This window comes from Zingiber officinale, chromosome 11A, assembly GCF_018446385.1.
Source record: "Zingiber officinale cultivar Zhangliang chromosome 11A, Zo_v1.1, whole genome shotgun sequence".
Classification (NCBI taxonomy): Eukaryota; Viridiplantae; Streptophyta; class Magnoliopsida; order Zingiberales; family Zingiberaceae; genus Zingiber; species Zingiber officinale.
This window is the reverse complement of record NC_056006.1, coordinates 69,165,481-69,189,299: the sequence shown is the minus strand read 5'-3', so window position 1 is coordinate 69,189,299 and position 23,819 is coordinate 69,165,481. Positions and strand designations below refer to the sequence as shown.

At 35.9% G+C, this 23,819-nt stretch overlaps 1 protein-coding gene and 1 pseudogene across 2 annotated transcripts in view; both read left to right on the top strand.

Moving 5' to 3' along the window:
- The window catches only part of LOC122031749 (histone-lysine N-methyltransferase ATXR2-like), a 30,228-nt gene extending 16,802 nt beyond the window's left edge, over positions 1–13,426 (top strand). The window contains exons 7-15 of one of the 2 annotated variants that reach the window (XR_006125847.1): positions 3,703–3,845; positions 10,808–10,895; positions 11,514–11,562; positions 11,716–11,770; positions 11,962–12,031; positions 12,105–12,174; positions 12,258–12,334; positions 12,890–12,965; positions 13,142–13,200. Coding sequence is in view for 1 of the 2 variants with exons in the window: in XM_042590870.1 (XP_042446804.1) it covers positions 3,703–3,845; positions 10,808–10,895; positions 11,514–11,562; positions 11,716–11,770; positions 11,962–12,031; positions 12,105–12,174; positions 12,258–12,334; positions 12,909–12,965; positions 13,142–13,288 (756 nt within the window). In the remaining variant the exon portion in view is untranslated. Of the gene's footprint in view, positions 1–3,702; positions 3,846–10,807; positions 10,896–11,513; positions 11,563–11,715; positions 11,771–11,961; positions 12,032–12,104; positions 12,175–12,257; positions 12,335–12,889; positions 12,966–13,141 lie in introns of both variants that reach the window. The other variant, XM_042590870.1, reaches the window with a different exon arrangement.
- A 5,054-nt stretch (positions 13,427–18,480) lies between these two features.
- Positions 18,481–22,876, top strand: LOC122032190 (annotated as a pseudogene).
- Positions 22,877–23,819: the final 943 nt, after the last annotated feature.

Below are 23,819 nucleotides of genomic sequence, written 5' to 3'. Positions count from 1 at the left end.
TGTTGTGAGCGGGATTCCGAGCAGCTTGCTTCCATTGACTTGAGAGGCTGAATTTTAGGGATTGGCTGTGCCAATATTACCCGCATACGATTTTCTTTCCTTCGGACTTATGAAAATGCCTCCTAAAGATTTGGCAGTGGTTTTGTGTTGAGGATTCTGCCCCATCAAAAATTTAAACACTCTCTTGGTCTTCACAAATCTCTTGAAATACGTTTGGTCTTCAGAACACTTCCCATTATGGTTTTCAAAGAGATCTATATGTTGACAATAGCGATTGAGAGTTGTGAAATAGGTAGTTACTGAATGATTACCTTGCTTGAAGTCTTGGAGAGTGCTTTCAACATGAAATAATTCAGTAATGTTGTCTTGGCTTGAGAAAGTATCATGAACTACCTCCCATATATCTTGGGTAGTTAGAAAATTTTCACCGATTTCTGCATTCATAGAATTGATTAGCCATGACATAACAATGTTATTTTTGGCCCTCCAAACTCGATACTCCGGACTGCCTATTTTTGGTTCTAGAATACCTATGAGATAATCATCATTTTCTCGTCTGTTGATGAACAACATTACTGATTGTGATCGAAGATACAGCTTGTGAATGGTAATTGAGCCGGAAATAGTTTCTAGTTGAATTCGGAAGTGCGGCATCATGAGATGATTTGGAGCTGTGGAAGAGTTCGCCGGTATCTGCTCGAAGTCCGACATGATTGGCTGTAGACATAGGTGGAAGAGATGTTCTGGCCGAAAGTTGTCGCCCTTGAAGATCAAAATCCCCGATGGCCAATGAAGACTGAAACCCTAGAGGCGTTTGGACAACAAGAGGATACTTTGCTCTGATACCATGTGGTTTTTCTCCATAAAACTTCCTATTTATTTTAATAACCTTGCCTCCTTTTATACAAATTACATACTCCTATTTAAGGAATTGAAATCACATAATATCTTCTAATCAATTACAGCTATTATCAAATCAAATCTTCCTAATTATACAATATCAAATCAAATCTGTAATAATCAAATTTGTAATAAATCTGTGCAATAAATATGTTACAAATCTGCAATAATCTGCTTAGATTGGTTCTCCACACATAGAATCCTCCTTTACATGTTTGGATTTTCATTGCCAACACATGTTAAATTTGTTTCTTACCAACACTTGTTGCTTTGGACTTTCACGACTATCAACACCTGTTGAACTTTCACCATTTACAACTATTTGTTGGACTTTTCCATTGCCAAACGTCTAGTCGACTTTAACACATTTGAACTTCATCCAATGTCAAATATCTAGTCAATCGTCAACTTTGACCTTTTTGACATATCCAACCAACAAACATATTGCTCACAGTCTCTTAAGATTGTTCTCATACCTTTTAAGTTTTTAAACTTGTTAAGCCTTCGATCCCTCAGAAGCACTAAGTTTCTTGAGCTTGCTTCATATCATCCTTCTCCTCATCTTCAATTTTACATTGTTGCAGGTTACCCTAGAGTCCACCTTGTCAGACCTTTAGTACCTTAATGCACCAAGTTTGTCATCCTTCTCCTCGCCTCCAAGTTCACCTTATTACAGATCATCCTAGAGTTCACCTTGTCAAGCCTTCAATACCTTAGATGCAACAAGCTTTGTGAATTTGCTCCATGTTGTCCTTATTACCTCTGAGTTCATGTCATACTGAGCTTCCGACCTATTTAACCAACAACTACTCAATGGTCCTTGTTCTAGAGTCCACTTCACCAGGCCTTTAGTACCTTGGATGCACTAAGTTCTTCGAGCTTGTTTCATATCATCCTTCTTCTCGTCTCTGAGTTCGCTTTGTACCAAACTTTTGAGCCATCGAGCACAAACCAAATCTAATTCGACCTTGTCGAGTCAAATTGCTCTGCGAGTTGGATGTGCACTATGCCTGTCCCTTTATACCTGATCTATACATCAGGAACACAACTAAAAGCTAACTTAATCTTTTGTTGAACACAAAATAAAGGTGATCAAGCCTGGCCACTTGGTAGCATCCTTTCCTCAACATTATGGATATGGAATATCCTGATTTCAATGTAAATGGTTGCACTATCTTTAACTGGAAACTTATTCCAGATTTACAAGGGGTGATACGAACGAAATAGTTTTAGGAATGTTTGATGGGTGATGAATGTTACTTAATCTGACATAACTTGGTTACTAATAAACAATTTGACTGTGAAGCTGTGAAAAATTCCTCAAGCTGGAAAATATATGCATGTCTTACAACGAGCATTATCATTAAGCAGTACTATTCTCAACTATTTCCAGTCAGTTGCATGGATCTTATCTCTCTATTGACATTTCTTATATAGATTAAGTTTACTAAAGTTTTCTTATGTCTCCTCTACCACACATCTTGAACTTTAATTAATTTAAGTCGGGTGTTTTGTAAAGAGTAATGAGTGAAAATTCTTAGTAAGGATTTACGCTTTAATTCGTACTCTATGTCTTCTTTGTTTGTTTGGAAGTGAAATCCTCTTAAGAATAAGAGGTGTTGTTCAGATGAAGACATTGAATGCCTTGTATTTCTAGCTGATCAGACATAAGATGGTTCATTGTTGTCTATGAAATGCAGTGTTGTAAATGACAGTAGGTGATGGTGGGGCGGTTAGTGACCGCCTACTATCTCGGCAATATTTTAAATAGTCATTATTTTTATATTTACTTTTAATAAAATATATTAATTAAAAATAAAAAAATAAAAAATTATATATATATATATATATATATATATATATATATATATATATAATTATATTAGACTTTAATTAAGTCTATTTAAATTATCCCAATCATAGTTAGGAGTTGATTAAAATGATTAACCTAAAGTTTAATTAAACCGTGTACCCTGTTTCAGTTGGGCGACAATCGCCAGGACCGCACGACACGCTCGAACCCGTCACCGGGCTCGGACATCCCATCCAGACTCATCGTCGACTCAAGCGACGCGTCCAGACACGTTGCGGTGGTGAAATGACGGCGGTGGCGGTTCCAAGCGCCGTGGTGGCGGAAGGAGATGAGTTACCTCCAAAAGCACCGCCTTTGCATGAGGCAGTGTGGTTGATGATTTCCTCTTGCCTAGGCGGTGCCTAGGCGGCCACGGCCACTATTCAGATCATTGATGAAATGGCATGCACTGTTTATACGTTATTAGTTTATTTTCCAAAGGAGAATCTGAGAAGGGGAGCCTTAGTACAACGGTAAAGTTGCTACCGTGTGACCTGCAAGTCACAAGTTTGAGTCTTGAAAACTATCTCTTGCAAAGCAGCAATAGACCCTTTTCCGAGATCCCGCATTAGCGGAAGCTTCTTACAACGGGTTGCCTTTTATTCTAAAGGAGATTCTGAGGCATCTACCTCCTAAGATGCATATTTCATTCTTCCCGTTTTGTACTTAGTTCTAATATGTTATTGAACAATATATGTTCTAGTTTTCTGCATCCTTCATGGCAATCTAATATAGGCCTTGATACAATTTCATTTTGAGCAAACTTAGATGGATTATCTTGTCAGGTGATCTTATACGTGATTCTGAGATTCAGGAAACTGAACCATATATGTTAACTAGCTTTTACAACCTTCATGGCAAGCTAATATAGGCCTTGATATGGTTTCAAATCTGAAATGATATCTTTATTTGTTCATTTTTAGCAAATTTGAGATGGCTTATCTTATCAGGTGATCTCATTCGTGATTCTGAGATTCAAGAAACTAAAACAACTATGTTTAAAAAAGAATGAAAAGTGCACTAAACTAGTGGGAATTGACTTCCCTTTGTTATTGGAAGCTTGGAAGCCAGTTTCAATGGGCTTCAAGAAAAGGTGATTTAACTAGTTCTACTCATCTTTTATGCATTAACTTCTTGGAGCAATGAATCTTTTTTATGTATCATTTATCTACTGCAATAATTTTTATTAAAAACGAGGCAATCTATTCATAAGCCATTGACAAATGTGAGGTCTTCAGCAATTCAAACCAACATTAGAGCAATGCATGTGCAAAACTTATTATGAATGGTCAATTGATGGTTCAGACCATTTAAATTTTCTGTCTTGATTTTCCCATCACAATTACATGTTAAATGTTTTTGTTTGGATAATATGAAGTTGCCATTTGTTGGCTCTTTCAATCTTGTATATAATACCATGTAATTTGAAAACTTCAAGTTATTACTCTAGATTCTTCTAAGTCAGTAGCTTTCATTATCAGTTGCATACTGGTGTTAGGAAATTTATTGCTTGGTAGAGACTGGCAAAATTAGTTGGTGCAGCACCAAAATCAGAAGTTTGGGAGGAAATCAATGAGAAAAAGATAACTATCTCACACTAAGAAAACAAATTCACATAAAGATTGAAAACTGGAGTAGCTTCATAATACAATGAGACTACATTTTTAGTCTCATGTTGATTAAACTAGGAAAGAAATAGCACTGAGAAACACATTGGAACTACTACCAAACCTTCAACACCTAAAATAAACAAATTACCAAAACTGATTACAAATTCAAAACTTGCATTCAAAATTGATTTTATAGTTTCATCATTTCCTCCGTTAAGAAGAACTTGACTTGGATGAGTTGTCGTTGTCTTTTGTTAAATTGCTGTTTTCAAGTATAGGAATAATCTCTGCTAAAAAATTTCTTGAATGTCTTTTTTCTTTGGGCCTCCTTTCCAAAATTGGTCCAACTTATTCTTCCTTTTGTGTTTTGGTCTACTCAAATTTCACCAAACAAATGAACATATCCTTCAATTTGGAAAGTAGTGTGTAAATAAGTTGGAAAGTCAAATGAACAAATATCATAATAATTTTTCCCACAATATGACTAAATAAATTTTATATGTAGTATATAGACGCTTCAAAAGTGGATGCCATAAGAAAATTTAATGAATGTAGCAATCAGTATCTAATAATTAGTACTCATTAGATTTAATTGATTTACAAACTTTAAAATTGATGTCTTGCAATCTTAGTTCTTGTTTGTGTTGTTCAATTTTCTCTTTAAGGGTATGTTTCCTACACAGGAAGAAAAATAGCAAGGAAATAAGATGACAAAGATTTTCCTAGTGGTACTTTTTCTCTAGTTTATTTTTTGGAAATAAGGGAGGAAAGAAAAAGGCAGTGGAAATATTTCCCCATATCTCCTTTATTTTATTCGATTTTAGCAAGAAACTCACTTTTGCATGCAATGAAATTCAAATCCAATCTCAAAAAGATATTTTTTTCTTTATCGAATCCATTTTTTTGTATATGTTTTCAATACATAAAATTTAGGTTATCCTCGTAATAGTCAGATGAAAAATATTTCATATTATTCTCCATATGGATTTTTTTCTCTCCCTAAGGTGTAGGTAGAGAATTCTTTTGAAATGTTTTGAGGACTTTCCATGGTTGAATTACGAGGAGGATTTTTTAATAGAACTATTTTATGTGAACTATAATATTATTTGGTTTAGTTAAGGAAGATCGTTTTGTATGTAATGTGGCGGGGCATATTTTTTCCATCAATTTCTTTTCTTGTAATGCCAATATGTGATTAGCTCTTGTATATATTGGTCTGATTTGGATATTTCGCCAATATATTTTATTGGATCAATCATTTGTGAAATTGACAAATTGTACTCGTTTCATAGAGGACATCTCATGCTATTCAAAGTAGATTTATATTTCGCCAATACGTGCATAGTTATTTAAGGTGTGAGGCGTCCAAAAATGTATAGGTGCTATGGGAGCTGAGGCGCACGGCGCAAGCATAGAGAATTTTTGCCAAAATATTTCATTGTCAAAATTATAGTCCATAAAATATTAAACAATAATATAAATTTAAAATTCATTAGCAAATATATATGTTGTACGCATAATTCAAATTTTTTAAAAAAATCCTCAATATTTAAATCATCAAAATCTTCCTCATCATATCATTATCACCAGATTTGTATGGCTGAATCTTCATTGATTTCCTCAAGATTGATTTCTTCCTCCTTTTCATCAATAAGTTGACTTGTCGAAGATTTTCTCGTAGTTTCTTTTGATGTAGTTGCCCTTACTTCTTTTGAGGAAAATGAAATTCTCTTCATCAGTGTTATTATTCAATCTTTCATCAACCATTCATTGTTATCTTTTATCTCATCCAAAGAAATAGGATTGACACCATGACACATATCATATCGACGCCTCAAAGCCCTATTATACTTAATAAAAACTAAATCATTTAGTCTTTTATGCTTCAACTTGATTCTTATTTTGGAATGAAGCTTCACACAAAACAAAAAACTATTTAAATTTTATTTTTATAATAAAATTATTTAATATTTACTTAAATATTTATACTTACATGTTCAAAAAAAAACTTCAGTTTCATTCACAAGTAGAGAAATAAGTGTTGCATGCATGCTACGTAATTAATTAAAAGGGTAATTAAAGGTATGGATTGAGCTTTAAAAAGTTTTTTTTGGACATGATTTGCATATGTATGTCTCGCTTCAATGAGATGAGAAAATTTGCACCTCAAGCACACTTATCGCCTCTCGTGCATGCTTAAGAGCACACAGATGCAAGAGACTCGCCTGGCTGTGCCTAGGCACAACTAGGCGAGCACCTTTAATAATTATGAATTCCTGTAATTGTTAACCAATCAAGAAATGCAATGCCTAGAGATTTATTCTTCTGTCAAAAACAAAGTCTCTTTCCTAATACCTTTAGGCATATAAAGATTGTTGTTTTCAAGAATGTGACTGAAGTTTTTCGGACATGAAATAATGTAATTGTGAATTTGTGCACATGTTATTTCTGGTTTGGAAGTGCATGCAAAATTAATATCTATTAGAAGCATTACCTTCCAAAAGGTTGTGAGATCTATGCCTCCTATCTATCATGTACCTTGTGGTAGTTCTGCTGTATGATGATTAAAAACGGACTAATGGGGAAGTAAAAGATGCATATGATTTTTTTATGTACGATGATTAAACCAAATAAGAAATTATGATCGGATTATGTGTTTTATGAGTTTATGCTGATATATGAAAAATTGTGAGAAAAAATAAATATAAGAAATTTATATTTACCCTAATTAAGTAAAAAGAGTACAGAGGAAATGTGATTTTATTGGGATTATATGAATTGATTCTAATGCTGAAGTTGCCACGAGATTCTCATTAATGATGCTTAGTGTTGTCTTTGCAATTCTCCAACAAATCTTATATTGGATTAAGTATGCTCATTGAACTAGATCAAATCTTGGATTTGATCTCAAATCCACAACCCTTTTCCTTTTATTTACCTTTTTTCACTCTTTTTTTTTCTCGGGAAATACATTATTATGCCCCTCTTGTTTCCAATTTTTTCTACTAATGTCCTAAAACGTTGTCGTTCCCATTTATATCCCTCCTCTTTTATTTTTGTTCCAGATAATATCCCTACCATTAATTGAAATACATTATTATGTCCCTCTTGTTTTCGATTTTTCCCACTTATGTCTCTAAAACGTTTTCATTCCCATTTATATCCCTCATATTTTGTTTTTGTTCCATATAATATCCCTACCTTTAATTGCTCCGTGAATATCAGATGAAAGTTACATGTGATGTGCACATGACTCTATTCTTCCTTGTCACATGTTTCTGTTCCTCTTCTCCCCTATCACGGCACGTCCTCGTCGTCGTTGCTGGAATCACATTTCATGATAAGAAATTCCTTGGCAAGTGGAAAAACTGTGCCACCGGCTTCTATCTCTCGCCGACGATCTGCTCACCGGCGGTTCTGCGGGCGACTTCTTCTTCTGCACGTTCCACACGTTGTTGACGCAGACCTTGTCCACCATGTTTAGGAAGTCCCTCACAGTGATGAACAACCACAACAAGTGGGCTCCATTCGTCCTGGAGGTTCTAAGGTGGTAGTATTCCTTGATGCCCCTCACCAGCTTCATCGCCCACCCCTGCTCTTCTCTCGTCTTGACGAATGCCTGCATCTCCCTCATGAACCCGTCGCTACTGGATGAGTTCAGGTCTACACAAGGGAGTTGGGGTCGACAATGACGACCTTCTTGACGCTGGCGAACTCGTCGCTGATCCCCTCGACGACTGGAAGGCCCAACTTGATGTAATCTTTCTCCCTCTCCTCCCTCGTGTTGATGCCGCCCCAACTGGTCATGTGGTCTAGGGTGGTCGACTCGTGGCTATGGTTGTGGTTCACCACTAGGCGCTTGCCCTCTGACCGGATGACCTCCTCCACTACGAAGTGCAAGTGTCGTGCTCCTATCAATGCTCTTCACGTTGGAGATCTTGCAAAGGACAGAGAGGTTGAAGGCCTAGGCATTGTTGTGATGGAGCTGGTGAGGGGCGTAACAAAATACTATCACCCTAGAATCTCTAGGATGAATGGAGCCCACCTGTTGCAGTTGTTCATAACCATGAGAGACTTCTTGAACATGGTGGATAAGGCTTGCGTCGACAGCGTGTGAAACCTGCAAAAGAAGAACAAATCGCTCGCAGAATCGTCAGCGGGCAGATAGTCGACGAGAGACAAGAAACTGGTCGCGTAGTTTCCCCACTTGCCGCCGAATTTCTTGTCGTGAAATGTTAGGTCGAATTCGAGCAGTGACAACGAGGACGCGCTGTGACGAAGAGGAATAGAAACACGTGACAGGGAAGAATAGAGTCACGTGCACATCACATGTCATTTTGTCTGATATTGACGGAGCAATTAACGGTAGAGATATCTGGAACAAAAATAAAAGATGAGGGATATAAATGGGAACAAAAACGTTTTAGGGACATAAGTGGAAAAAACCGGAAACAAGAGGGACATAATAATGTATCTCAATTAATGATAGGGATATTATCTGGAACAAAAATAGAGAAGGAGAGATAGAAATGGGAACAAAAACATTTTAGGGATATAAGTGGGAAATACCAGAACTCTTTTTGTCTTCTTCCCAAGGGCTACAATAATCCCTTTTTCTTAAAACAGATTGCTTTCATCTTTTTCATTTTCTTAACAAAGGGACAAAGCAGTAAATAGTTTTGGTAAAATCTCAAATCTGATCAACTTTATGGATGGTGTTGGGAGTCACCATGGTTGCAAACTTCAAGTGAGGCCGCGACTGCGAAGTGGTTACGATGTCAATGATCAGCAACCTGAGAACCAGTGCAACAAATTGGGCTGGATCATGCAATGAAGGAGCTGAAGAGGGCGTACAATGCTAGTGTCACAATGGTGACTTCTCCTGGGCATAGTCAGTGGATGTAGGGTAGTGTGTAGGCAGCGATACTGCTCATGAAAGCAGATTGGTCAGATGGATCTAGAAGATAAGACCACATCTGAGGTTGGTGTTGCCTAGTCAGGTGGTGTCAAATGCAAAATGTAAGTGAATTGTGAGCGGCGGGGAGTTGCCAGAGAAGGTGTGGTTCTTGCTGCTGTTGTGAAAGGCAAATGTAGGGCTGCCTTCTGATAGCAAGCAACACTAGCGAGAACTAGTGTTTTGCTGTGCTTGCTAGGTTTAGGAGAGCAAGTTCTACTTGTAGTCTTAGAGATGGGTACTCTTGTAGACAACGTGAGGCTCTCATGCAGGAGCCAATAGTTGTCATGATTGTCAGCAGCACAGGTGTGACCTAGGCATGCAGCACATGTGTTAGGCGAGCAACCCGCTTGCATGGGATCTGATGTTGAATGGACCAGGGTGAGAGGAAAGCAGATAGGTTGAAGTTGTTGGTGGCAGAGGAAAGGAATGTTTTCCTTGTGAATTGCTATATAGAGATGGAGGGGAGGTGGCGTGTGATATTTTGTGGAGAGAAGTGGTGGAACACAATGGATGGTGATGATGTTGGATTGATGAAGTTGTGGGGAGGGTGGTGGTGCATTAACCAAAGATGGAAGATGGACTATTTGAATACAATGACTCTTATACCAATTGTTGCAACTTAAAATTGAACTCTCAAATAACATAAGGTTGGCACGCATTTAACGAACAAAAAACAAATTCACAAAAGTAAAATATTTCACAATCAAAAGCTTAATAATAACACTCCTATAGATTCAATATCAACTAAATTAGAAAAAAAAAATACCATTAGTTGGGAAACACAATAAATGCAGTGTACTTTACCAAATCAAAGAACTCCCACCAAAATAAAACATAACCATTAAGCTACTACCAAATTATAAAATATTCCTACTAAACAAAAAATCAAACCTTTGCCACCTAAAATTGAACAACTATCAGAATCAATATGAAACTGATTTCTTGTTTGCATCATTAGTCATTTTAGGTAAACAGCAAATGATTCCTCTTTCAGTATTGGAAGTTACTGGGCATGTTAATTTTCCGACTAACATTTCCATTTAGTCATGTCTTTGTTCTTACTTTCATTGACATTGACCACAAGATGCTCAAGCTTCAACAATCCACCGTGGACAAAGTTCTCGGTTACCTGATATGGATTGTTCTTTTGAAAAAATGATTTGGATGTCATGATCTATGCATATTTTATCCTATACTATTAATTGTCTGCAAGTATTCAGCACGTTGAATCTAAGTCTTGACACAAATGATTCTAAATTCTTTTGTACATGATCAATGGGGCGCTGGTTAACTTGGAATGCTATGTCAGTGAAAGTGTGGTCATGAGTACGTAGGTTAGTGGAGTACAAATACCTATTGCTGTCTCAAGGAGACTTATCATACCTTTAATCTCTGTGATAGTTCTTTGTTTATTTACAGTATAGAAATCTGTTAACCTAGAAATATCTGTGATACTGATTACTGAGTGTCAGTAACTTTTTTTTGCAGGTGGTGGGACTGTATTGCTTTGCCAGATGATGTCGATGCATCTGATGAACAATCGTTTAGAATGCAAATAAGAGATCTTGCTTATACTGTAAGCATACTACTATTATAATAATTTTATGAGCTACCTTTTCTACTAAATTAAATTTGAATTGCCAGAGAGTTGCTGCTATTGAAGGTCTATCAATTGTAGGACAGATTATTTGTTAATTGGATGATATAATAAAGTTGAAGGGGAGCCTTGACGCAACGGTAAAGTTGTTGCCATGTGACCAAAAGGTCACGGGTTCGAATCCTGGAAACAACTTCTTGCAAAAAGCAGGGTAAGGCTGCGTACAATGGATCCTTTCCCGGGACCCCGCATGGCGGGAGCTTCGTGCACCGGGTTGCCCTTTTGGATGATATAATAAAGTTAATTAGGTGCCTATCCTTTTTTTTTTGTACTAGCAAGATTCTAAGATAAATTTCATGTTGTACTGGAAAGCGAAAAAACTGGAGGTAGTTTCTGATTAAATTGCTTTGCCAGTTCTGTTGATCTGATTATCAATAGAATATGATTGCTTATATTGTTTGCCAAGTATTTAGTTCTTAGCTGTCAGGCAGTTTCAACGAGCTAAACTGTTAATGATCATCATCCATACATGTGCAAGTAGAGATGGAGCTCTTCGTAACTCTTAAAATAAATCTTAAACGATGTCTTTTTTTGCAGTCTCTACTACTTCTCAAGAAATCAATTTTTGAGGATGAATGTGCTCCTTGTATCCTTGGAAATTTGTAAAGCTGGTTGGTTAAAATGATTGGTTCCTTTTAATGCTGATACTTCTTGATTAACTTTTTTTGATAATTTTGGTAAGTTTCTATTCATTTAATTGTTCTTTGTTCTAGTTTTTACTATCCTTGACCAGACCAAGTATTTTCGCTTGAGATATATGGGCATATTATTGGCATGTTTGAGCTGAATAATCTGTGAGTAACGACATCTTCAGATACTTTGGTTTCAATAATTGTTACTTTTCTTGTTCAAGGATACATAATCCGTTTTAATAGTTATTCCATATTGGCAGTATATTGCTTTTGTCTACATCTTTTATCAATTTCTTTGCAAAATGTTTCCAGTATGGCTTCATTATAAATGGACCTTAATTTCTGAAATACAGTGATCTAGTTGTGGCTTCACCAATTGAGGATTATTTCATCTACATTGATGAACTTCCTTCTCCAGACAAGGTAAACAAATGCAGGTGTCTCTTTTGCATAAATCAAGGCTCAATCCTTCTAACTAAGAGAGAAATTTTTGCAGGAAGAAGCTGAGAAACTAACACGACCATTCCTTGAGTCTCTAGGTGATGAATATTCTGTTTGTTGTCAAGGTATGGTGGGATGAATTCCAGTTTTTTGCTTTTGGCAAAGATTTTTTTCTCTCAATATTTGTATCTTGTTTTCCTTCGATCAGGCACTGGATTCTACCCTATACAAAGCTGTATGAATCATTCTTGCCTCCCCAACGCCAAAGCATTCAAAAGAGATGAGGTATGTTGGAGTTCTAATTACTCTAGAGGTAAATTGAAGCCGCAATATTCATGATTTTTATATGTTCACTTCTCAGTAAAAGACAATATGTCTCTATCTGCTGGTATTACTGATAGATTGTATGCTGCACATAATCACAAAGACACTCAGGACTTGTGTACACTTAGAAATTTGGACATTCAGAACTTAGAATTCAGGTCAAAAAGTTCATGTTTGTTTGCTTGATTATAGGATATTTCTTTAATCGAACCAGTCACTCGACTAAGATTTATATTTGAACAGTCTCTAAGTGCAATTGATCTTTATTAATCTCTCCACGCAGTTGAGCCAAGATAATGAGAAATTTTAACTTGTCTCTTGATTGCTGCATGTTAGATAATAGCTTGGAAATGATGGTCATGGTGTTGTCTTATTCCACTCCATGACATTTTGAATTTGATTCTAGCTAAAGGAGTGATGCAAAACTACAGTCTAACTCTGTACTAGTTTTCTTTTTGTAACATCGTGACATTGCCTTCCAAATGTCATTGTGCCATTTAATTGAAACTAGCAAAGATTTTCACTTCAATTGCAGGATAAAGATGGCCAAGCTGTCATAATTGCAGTGCGCCCAATACTCGAAGGAGAGGAGGTATTGCATTACAAAAGATATGATACCGAAAATTTTATCATCTTTACATACTAATCTTTCTTATGCTATTTCTGATAGTTTTTTACATTCAACTCACTATACTCTTTCTTCCATCGTTTTTTTGCTATTTCTGATGTGCATTGTTAAAACCCTAATGTATGGATCAATTTATGTAGATTACTATTTCATATATCGACGAGGATCTCCCTTACGAAGAAAGACAAGCTCTCCTTGCAGATTATGGTTTTAAATGCATGTGTCCAAGATGTGTGGAAGAGATGCCAAACAATCAACTCGAAGAGGAGATTGTTTCGACAACTTAAGGAGGGCATTGTAGATTATATCAGATAGTCTAGTTATTTTAGACCTTTTATAAGCTAAATGAATTAATCACTCAAGTTATAAATGTTTGAGCACGATGTCCTGATATAAATTTAGAAATTTCTTATTGGGATTGTAAATTCTTAGATGGTGTTTGAAATTTAGGCCATGTGATATAGCTTAGAAGTGAAAACCCTGAATGATCCTGCCAAAGATGACAAGTGAAGAAATTGAGAACAAGATCAGATAAATTGCCCCATTCTTGGAAAACTACTTTCTGGAAACTTGATGGAAGAAGCAACAAGCTGCAAGAGGCTCTCAATATGCTCGATCAAACTGATGTTGATGTCAGAGCGGTGGCTGTGGTTCGCGACAAGACGGAGAGTTTGAATTCTGGTGGACAATCGGTGAAGGTGGAAGAGAAGAGAAAGGCATAATGATCTTGAAGAAATAGTGATTTTGTAGATCATGAGAGAAAATTATGGATTTTGTCACAAAATTTATGGAAGTTTAGAAATATGTGTTCAATTATGATGTCCAGAAAATGAACGATGCGCTCATGATACAAAATTTCAGATGACTACAATTATGAAATTAATGCCTCCAGTTGAGTTAGCAAACTGTCATGCTTCCAAAATTATTGTGATGATTAAGGACAATTATTGAAGGAAAAAACACACACACAACTTGATCACATGGTGCTGGTGGCGTGTGCCATGCTTGTGGACATTATAAATTAGAAATATTTGCCATCATTATTATTAATATTATTATTTACTTAATTATTCTACCAAACATGGTATATAAATGAAATAAGGAAGATATGAATGATTAAGTTTTTCAATAGATAATGAATCTAAGGTTTGAGTTTTAGTTACGATATATTGTAGGGATTTTTTTTCTAATGAGAAGGAACTGATCATTTGGATGAACCTTCATTAATATTTTTTGATTTATCATGATAATCGATAAATTTTTTTTATAAAATTAATGGATTAATATATATATATTAAAAATAACATACAAGGAAGATCAAGTGAATTGGCCGCCCAAGCCACTACACTATAAAAGAGAAGAAAATGTGATTTGTGATTTATTTGTAAATAATTTAATTTAGCATTCCAAACAATGAAATAATGGCTAATGAATTACTTAGGTGGCGTTTGGTTTATGAGTTTGAGAATGAGGGAATGGATTCATTCCCAAACCTTGTGTTTGGTTAATGGGAATGGAATCAAGATTTTGGAATGAAACCCAAAAATTTGGTTATGGATGAAACTCACCCCTTCCCTTGGGTTTTGATGGAATAGGATTGTGAATTAAGTTTTAGACAAAAATACTCTTAGTATATTTGTTCATTTTTTTTTAATTTCACACACTCTCTCATCATATTTTCTCTCTCCTTATTTTATCATCACATTTTCTCTCTCAAGATACTTTCTCTCTCCTCATTCTCTCTCTATATTCTCTCCCATCATATACTCTCTCTCCTTATTCTCTCTCTCTTCATTCTCTTTTATCACACTTTCTCTCCCATTATACATTTTCTACTTATTTTTTCATCATATTTTCTCTCTCAGCATACTTTCTCTCTCCTCAATCTCTCTCAGCATATTCTCTCCCCTCATTTTCTCTCATCACACTTTCTCTCTCTTTATTCTCTCTCATCACACACTCTCTCTTTATTTTCTCTAATCATACTTTTTCTCTAAGCACACTTTCTCTCTCATCATATTTTCTCTCTCCCAGTCTCGCATTTTCTCTCATCACACTTTCTCTCTCTTCATTTTTCCCATCATTCTTTCTCTCTCAACCCACTTTCTCTCTCCTCACTTTTTCATTTTCTCTCATAATACTTTCTCGCTCTTCATTTTTTCCATCACTCTTTCTCTCTCAGCATATTTTCTCTCTCCTCAATCTCTCATCATACTTTCTCTCTCAACCCACTTTCTCTCTCATCATACTTTCTCTCTCCCCTCACTCTTTCATTTTCTCTCATAATACTTTCTCTCTCTTCATTTTTTCCCATCACACTTTCTCTCTCATCACACTTTCTCTCTCATCACACTTTTTCTCTTCTTAATCTCTCCTATCATGCACTCTCTCCTCACTTTCTCTGATCATACTTTCTCTCTCTTCATTTTTTCCCAACACATTTTCTCTCTCGTCACACTTTCTCTCTCATCATTTTCTCTCACATTCAACTTTCTCTCCCATCTAATTTTTTTCTCTTATTTTCTTATAAGGGTAAAAAAGGAAATTTAGGTTCATTCCGATTGAAAATATTTAACTAACCAAACATCATTTTTAAGAATGATACCCAAACTCATACCCATTTTCATTCCATAATACTATGATACTCATTCCCATTCCGATTCATAGAAAAGAACCAAACGATTGTTCATAGATATTTTTTTTTTCAAAATAAAAAATATATTAATATTTGGGCCAAGCTACCATATAGAGAAAGTGAAGTTGTGGACCACACATCCACATGGTCAACAATAATGACCAGTCACAACCTTCGTTCCTCACCGTCCACCGACCTTTGCGAGCCAAGTTGACACTTGTCCTTGTCCGGGTCATTGTCACACTTTTAAAAGAGGCCATTTTCGCATATTTATAATTTAGTAAGCACTGCACAATGCAAAGATAATTATTTATGGGCTGTTTTTTAAATTAACACATACTTAAAATAGACTCGAGTGCATGACGTATTCTAATCGACTATCCCATGTCAGAATTTAATAAGAGTCTAAATTGACAAGTGCGTAGATAAGAATTGGTAGTGGTGATAAAATTCTTACTATGGATTAGTGCATGGATTATTTAAAAAATAAAAAATAAATAAATATATGATATGCATAGCCTATTCAAGCCCTAGAAAATGATTGAGTTGACTATTATAAAATAAATACTACTATAATAGATAAGAGTCAAATTTTGATAAAATTAAGAAAAATATTTTTTTTATTGACTAATTATAATTTCTCGATTTACTTCTTCATGTAAATTTTATCTTTTAGACTTTTTAGTCAGTTTAATCAAAATACTTGATTCATTACAATAAATAAATTCGAGTCCAATTCGAATCTATTCATCTAATTTAAATTCATAATATCTTATTTAATTATTCATGAATGAATAGGTTCAAATTACGACATAAATAATTTAAGTCAAATTCGAATTTAAATTATAATTTATTTATGCTCAAACCAGATTTAAATAATTCAAATTAAACTCAATTTTAAACCATTTTAAATTATAATTTAATTATGTTAATTTTCATAGTATTCAAAACTTTGAATAAGGAACGACGAGATGATCAAAAGTGCGATGGTTGAATCTTGACGATCCACCATCGCATTTATTGGATGCCTAACGTGCTTGAAATCGTAATGTGCTGGCGGTTGGACTGTGGGCCGACTTATTTCTTGAATTTACTTCAATGTGGAATTGAACGTTCTATATTAGTAGGGTTGTAAGCATCTAGTATAATAATAATAATAAATAAAAGTACATTCAATAATGATTTTTTAAAAGTATTTAAATAAATAAAATTTCAATTTTTTATTTATTTATAGTCTTTGAAACTTTGTAATTTTTTTTAAAAACTTAAATTAAATATTTTTTTATATATGAGTTTATAAGTTTAAATTTGATGCCTCGAAAACCTAATTCTTTTAACTATTTTAATTATTTTTTATTTGATGGAGTCCTTGTTTATAAAATGTAATATATTTAGTTGGGTGTAATGTAATCGAATTTGTAATGTAATCAAATTTGTAATATATAATATAATGTAATCTTGATTACATTAGTATGTTTTATGTTTGGTAATATAATGTATGTAATCTTTGATTACAAGGATGATTACATTCTTTTGTTTGGTATCCATTATTTTTTATAAGAAATGTAATTCATATTATTATAAAATGACAAAAATATCTTGCGACTTTTACAAACGACCGCTGCACTTCTGTCGGAGCTTGCGGTGATCGGCGCCGACCGGTGACGGCAACGGCTAGCGACCTGTGGCGACGGTCGGCGACGACCGGCGACCGACGACGGCGGCGGCGGCCGACGACCGGCGGCGGCGGCCGACGACCGGCGGCGACGGTCGACGACCGGCACAGCGGCCGCTGGCGGCGGTCAGCGAACGGCGGCGTTGGCAGCCGACGACCGGTGGCAGCGGCGGGGCAATGACCGATGACCGATGGCGGAGGGGGGCGGTGGGCGGGTGATGGTTGACTAGCGGTATATTCGACATTCATATTTTGATTAAACAGTGACCTCGTAATGTAATCAGATTACATAGTATTTACTTTGTAATCCAGATTACAAAACTTCACCATCTTTTGTAATCGAGATTACATTACATTATATTACAGGTTTAAAATTAAAACAAACAAAATAATTAATCTTTAATGTAATCATGAGTACATTACAAGGCTTATGGTTCTAATACAAATTTAGATTTTATAAATTAGGAATTTTAAAATACAAATCTCAAATATATAAAAAATTAAGATACTTAACTTTATAGGATATTTAAACTTTTTATTAACATACTTAACTTTATAGGATATTTAAACTTTTTATAAGGAGAGGGAAATCACGTTCAACGAAGGTTAACATACGTTCAAATCACTCAATCATGATATGAAAAAATAGTTATAATAAATAAAAATATATGGCTTTTTGAGTTTAGTAATTAAAATGGTTATTGAAGATTCGGCAAGTATACTGCCAATAGACACGGTAATATCATATATTTAAATGGTTGTAGTTAAAATAAAATTATAGGGACCTATCTCACGACAACAACTAAAAATAATATACTATATTTTTTTTTTTAAAAAAAATATTCTTTCGTTTAATGTTAGTCAACCGACTAAGAACCATTCCTCCAGCCTTGCCGTCAAATTAGGCTTAGAATCTAAAAAAATAAATTATTATAAAATAAGAAAAATTGAAATATATTTTAATAATTTTGATCTTATAATAATAGTGAAATAAAAGTATTTTTAGATAAATAAAATATATATATATATATATATATATATTTCTTTTAAAAGTCGTTTTTTTTTCCTAATGCACTGTGGTTGACAGCAAATATGGTGGAGGCAGTTTGTCGTACTGTCGCAACGTATTGCCATGGCTGGATTGGTGGAAGCTATAAATGGAAGCCATTGAGCAGAGGAAAGAAACGTATCGACACTGCAAACCAACGACGCCTTTCCTTCCTTGTTCCATTTTCTCTTTCTTTCTCTCTCTCTTCGCCGTCCCCATTTTCCACACAAGGCCGGCCTTTTCCCTCTCCGATCCCCCATCCACCCAGATCCACTGACGGACGGATTTCATATGGGATCGCTCGGATCTCTCGGCTGATCGGTTTTGTTGCGGCGATTTGGCTCTCTTTTGTGGGCGCGGCGAGGAATCGCTCGGATCCTGAGGCGACCATCGGGTTCCCCGGTGATTACGTATGAACTGGTTCGTGAACCTGCGGTTGAATTCGAATTCCAATCACTTCGTCACCTGCCTGTTGATTTTTGTTCTCCATTACTCCCCCCAATTGGCCCCATCCATCCTGAATTCGAGGAGTCGTCGGAGCTTCAATTGCCGGTCTCGTAGTTATGGAGCATCGATTTGAGGGCAACCGTGACAAAAAAGGTGATTCCTTTGGTTCAAAAGACTTGGCTCTAATATTTCTTACTTTTAAGTGCTTTCTTTATTGGACGAATAACTCGCAAAATCCGAGATTCCGATCTGGATCGGCCGAAATCGGCATCTGCGTATATTTTTTATTCTAGGCCATTAGATGAATGTTTTGCAAAATCGACCAATTTCTATCCGGATCGGCCTGGAACGGCAGATGCTAATTGCTGAGAAATAGGGCATCTGCCATAACATCTCTAGAAAATAATCAGAGTTGGCCAGCGATTGGAAATCAGCCACAAGAAGTGGGAACTCAGCATGAAATCGGTGAATATTCTCGGATTACGCGTTTATCCAGCTGATATAGCAGGGGGAATAACTTTAGACTCCAATAGAGGAGTAGAGATGAGTTGTGTGTCGGAGGTGAAAGGAGGAGGATTGATGCAGTCGGCGATGGTCTCCGTTCATCGCCACAAGTATCTGTATCATGTAGTCATTCCTTCTGTCTGCAATCTTAAGCAGATTTTTCATTCCTTCACTGTATCAAAATCTCTGCTAGCTTCAGTAAAGATGAACTGCAGTGGAATCTGTATGGGATACACGTAGAACTTCCTGTTCTCTCCTTCTAGCTAAGGTGTTATCTAATTTCGGCTAACTCATCTTTATATGATACTTTGGAGAGAGAGGCCAGCGAAAAGTTTGACTACTTGATACTTAATCATTAATGCATATGACTTCACATTTATGTGCATACATGACCAAATGTTATTTGATTGTATACACATAAAAAAATTATATTTTTAGTAATTACCAATTAACATCAGACAATATCAAAATTTTCTACTGCTTGCAAATTGTAAACATAGAAGCTTTTATGTTTATAACTAAATTAAAATCATCAGTAATGATATACTGTTGCATATAGTTCAATGGAGGGATGGTATTTGTTTGCATGACCCCAAGTAGTTAGGCCTAATTTGGCTTGTTGATGTTGGTTAGTATAAAATCACTGTATATTCTAGTTTGCATTTTACTGCTTCACATCAACATATATATATCTATATATATATTGACTTAAATTTTCTTGCAGCATCATTCTATCAGAAGACTGAAGGAAGACAATCCCGCTCTCCTTCTGCCATTGTCATTGGTGGTGGATTTGCAGGGATTGCAGCTGCTCATGCACTGAAAAATGCAGCTTTTCAGGTGTTATGTCGATATAAATTAACAGTTTTTTAAGTTGCCTTTACATATTAGATTCTAAGTTCTGATATGAATGCAGTGTGTGAAGTGGCTGGGTAAATTTGTATCACATGGAAGTTTATTTTTTATTCCTCAGGTTGTGCTTTTAGAATCTCGGGATAGAATTGGTGGTCGAGTTCACACTGACTACTCATTTGGTTTTCCTGTTGACATGGGAGCAGCCTGGTATGCTTCTTTTTTGTGTTTTTGTTTTCATTCCTTCTGAAGAGGATTGTGGCCAGCCTTCAAAATGTCAGCAACTAGAAGTTTTAATTTGGACACTTCAGGTTGCATGGTGTCTGCAACGAGAATCCATTGGCATCTTGGATTGGAAGACTTGGTCTACCAATTTATCGAACTTCTGGTGACAATTCTGTCTTGTATGATCATGACTTGGAGAGGTAATGGTTAACTGAATAACTAACAGATATCACTGATCATGGAGACTATAATCTTATGGAGACAAATTTACTTCTATTTTTCAGCTATGCACTCTTTGATGGTGATGGACATCAAGTGCCTCAAGATCTAGTGGAAAAAGTTGGTAAGGTGTTTGAAACCATTCTGGAAGAGGCAAGTTCTTTATTAACCTTATATCTGCAGTGCTGATAACTTGGAAATATTTCTCTTGTGAACTGACTGTTCAACGTTTACAGGCTAACAAACTCAGGTATGAAACAAATGAAGACATGTCTATAGCACAGGCTATTAAGCTAGTCATGGAGAGGCATTCATATTTAAGGTTAGGCTAACTATTTCGATTTTTGTAACTCTATTAAGTACTTGTTTTCTCTTCTTCTTCTTCTTCTTCTTCTTCTTAATCTTGAATTATCACCTTGCAGGCAAGAAGGGCTTGCAAATAATGTACTGCAGTGGTACCTGTGCCGAATGGAAGGTTGGTTTGCTACTGATGCTGACAACATCTCACTAAAGAACTGGGACCAGGTGAAATCAAATGAATATACATTTAGAATGTTGTACATGACTTGTAGAGTTTGCAATATTTTATGTAATTAATGTTATTATAAATTGTTCAGAAGTTCATCTGCAAGTTTAATAGAAAGCTTCTATTTTGTTTATATTTGATAATTCTGAATAATTCATAAAATGTAGGAAGTTTTGCTCCCTGGTGGTCACGGTCTGATGGTCCGCGGTTACCGTCCTATCATTAACACACTTGCAAAAGGCCTTGATATTCGACTTAGACATCGGTATGCTCTTCATTGACAATATTATATTGATTTCAAAAGTTCCATTACTTCTGGCTGCTTGCATCTTTACATCTGATTTTATTTCTTTAGTTTATTGGTGACTTATCATATTTAAAACTTTTTTTCCTTCCAGAGTAACAAAAATTGTATGGGGAACAAAGGGAGTAAAAGTCACTGTAAACCATGACAAAACATTTCATGCTGATGCTGCTATTGTAACTGTTCCCTTGGTGTTCTCAAGGCCAAAATCATCAACTTTGAACCAAGGCTTCCAGATTGGAAAGAAGAAGCAATAGACGGAATTGGAGTTCGGACCGAGAACAAAATTGTTCTGCATTTTGACAAGGTTTTCTGGCCAAATGTGGAGTTTCTTGGAGTTGTCTCATCTAGTGCATATGGTTGCAGCTATTTTCTTAATCTTCACAAGGCGACTGGCAATCCTGTTCTTGTCTACATGCCTGCAGGTCGTCTTGCTTATGACATTGAGAAAATGTCTGATAAAGATGCTGCTAAATTTGCTTTTAGTCAGCTAAAAAGAATCCTCTCGGATGCAACTGAACCGGTATGCTTTCTCTCTATATCCTTTGTTGCATTATTTTTATTGCTACTTTCTAGTTGATTATATGTTAGTGCTTCAAGATATGAAACTTCAATGTTTGGTTGAGCAGCTTCGATTTTGTATATGGTTTACGCATTTGCTTTCCTGGATTTTACCAGCAATGCTTTAAGGAAAAACAATTTTAGTTTTTTTTGTTTAATCAATGGAATTATCATGTATCAATTTCAAGCAGTGACATTGCAATTTGGAAGGGAATATCTTAAGAAATTTACAGCCTCCTTTTGTTAAAAGCAAGTACAAACTCTTGTGAGAATGACTCTACTGATTGGTTTCTTATACTTGAATTTCAGATTCAATATCTCGTGTCACACTGGGGGGTGGATGAAAACTCACTTGGCTCGTATAGCTATGACGCAGTTGGCAAACCTCGTGAATATTTCGAGAGATTGCGCATCCCTGTGGACAACCTCTTCTTTGCTGGAGAAGCTACATGCAACAAGTATACAGGCACTGTGCATGGTGCTTTCTCCACCGGGTTGACGGCGGCTGAAGAGTGTCGGATAAGAGTCTTAGAAAAATATGGAGACCCAGACAGCCTAGAGATGTTCCACCCAGCCATGGGGGAAGTAGCTGCATCAATCTCTGTCCCGTTGCTCATCTCCCGCATGTAACATGCCTATCACCTAATTTCTAATGTTAGCAGAGGTAGTTCTCTAACCATTCCATTCATTGCCTGAAAATATCCTAGGAAAGTTTAAGTTTTCCTTGGAACTTTTCGAGCATTTGGTGTGGCTTATGGGCTACAATGTGACACGAGTTCGGTATTAAATTAATAAATGACAAGGAGTGCAAACCTCCTTGTTGAAAACCTTATCATATGTACTCTCGATGCTAAATAAGAAACCTGTGTGTTGCTTAAATACTTTTGCAGCTGTTGAATTTGAGGTATGTGAATCCTCTTGCTCTATATGATTTCGAATGTGGCTGAAGAATGATCTAATCCAACAGAACAATTGGATTTGACCTTGTTGTCCTGACAGATATGTCAAATTCTTTTTACATATATATCTCATGGATCTTTACTTTTATTTGCTAAGACAAGTCACTCACTAATCTCAGACTAGCTATGATAATTCATCATTAATTACTAGTTCTACCAATTACAAACTTATAAGATATCAGTCTAGAATAATCCATGTAAAAATAGTTCACTTAATTTATGGCCTTACAAAAATTGATGTAGGACATCAATACTTATAGTTGTCCTTCTGTCTATCTTTAGCAACACTCTTGTTTGTATATGATCCGATCCGATATCAAGGGACGGGTTGACCAAGGAAAGTCAAGTTGCTGGTGAGGACTTTGATTGACTTTTTGCTAAATCAATTTATTTTGTAAGCTTTTGGCGCGTCGCCTTATATGGCAAGGTCAGCCTTTTGCGAGGTTGGCTTTTGGCGGGGTTGGTTGTTATCTGCTCTCATAACTAACGGGTTTTTCTCTTAGGGCTTCCACATTGGTATTAGTTATTAGCTGTTATAACAGTTATTGATGTTAAAACTAACGTGTGACGGTGTTAATGCTAAAGTGGCTTTGAATGTGTTCAAGTAATTGAACACGTTTAGGGCTGTAAACAAGTCGAGCCGAGCCGAGTTTTGGGGTGTTCAAGCTTGTTTGATAAGATAACCGAGCCGAGCCGAGCCGAGCTTAAAATGAACCAAGCTTTTGAAATGAGTGTTCAAGCTTGGCTTGGTTTATTTTTTATGAGCTTGAGCTTGTTTGAAGCTTGGCTTGAGCTTGGTTCGTTTAGATGTTATCAAGCTCTCAATGCAAGCTTGGCTTGAGCTTGGTTCGAGCTTGGCTTGA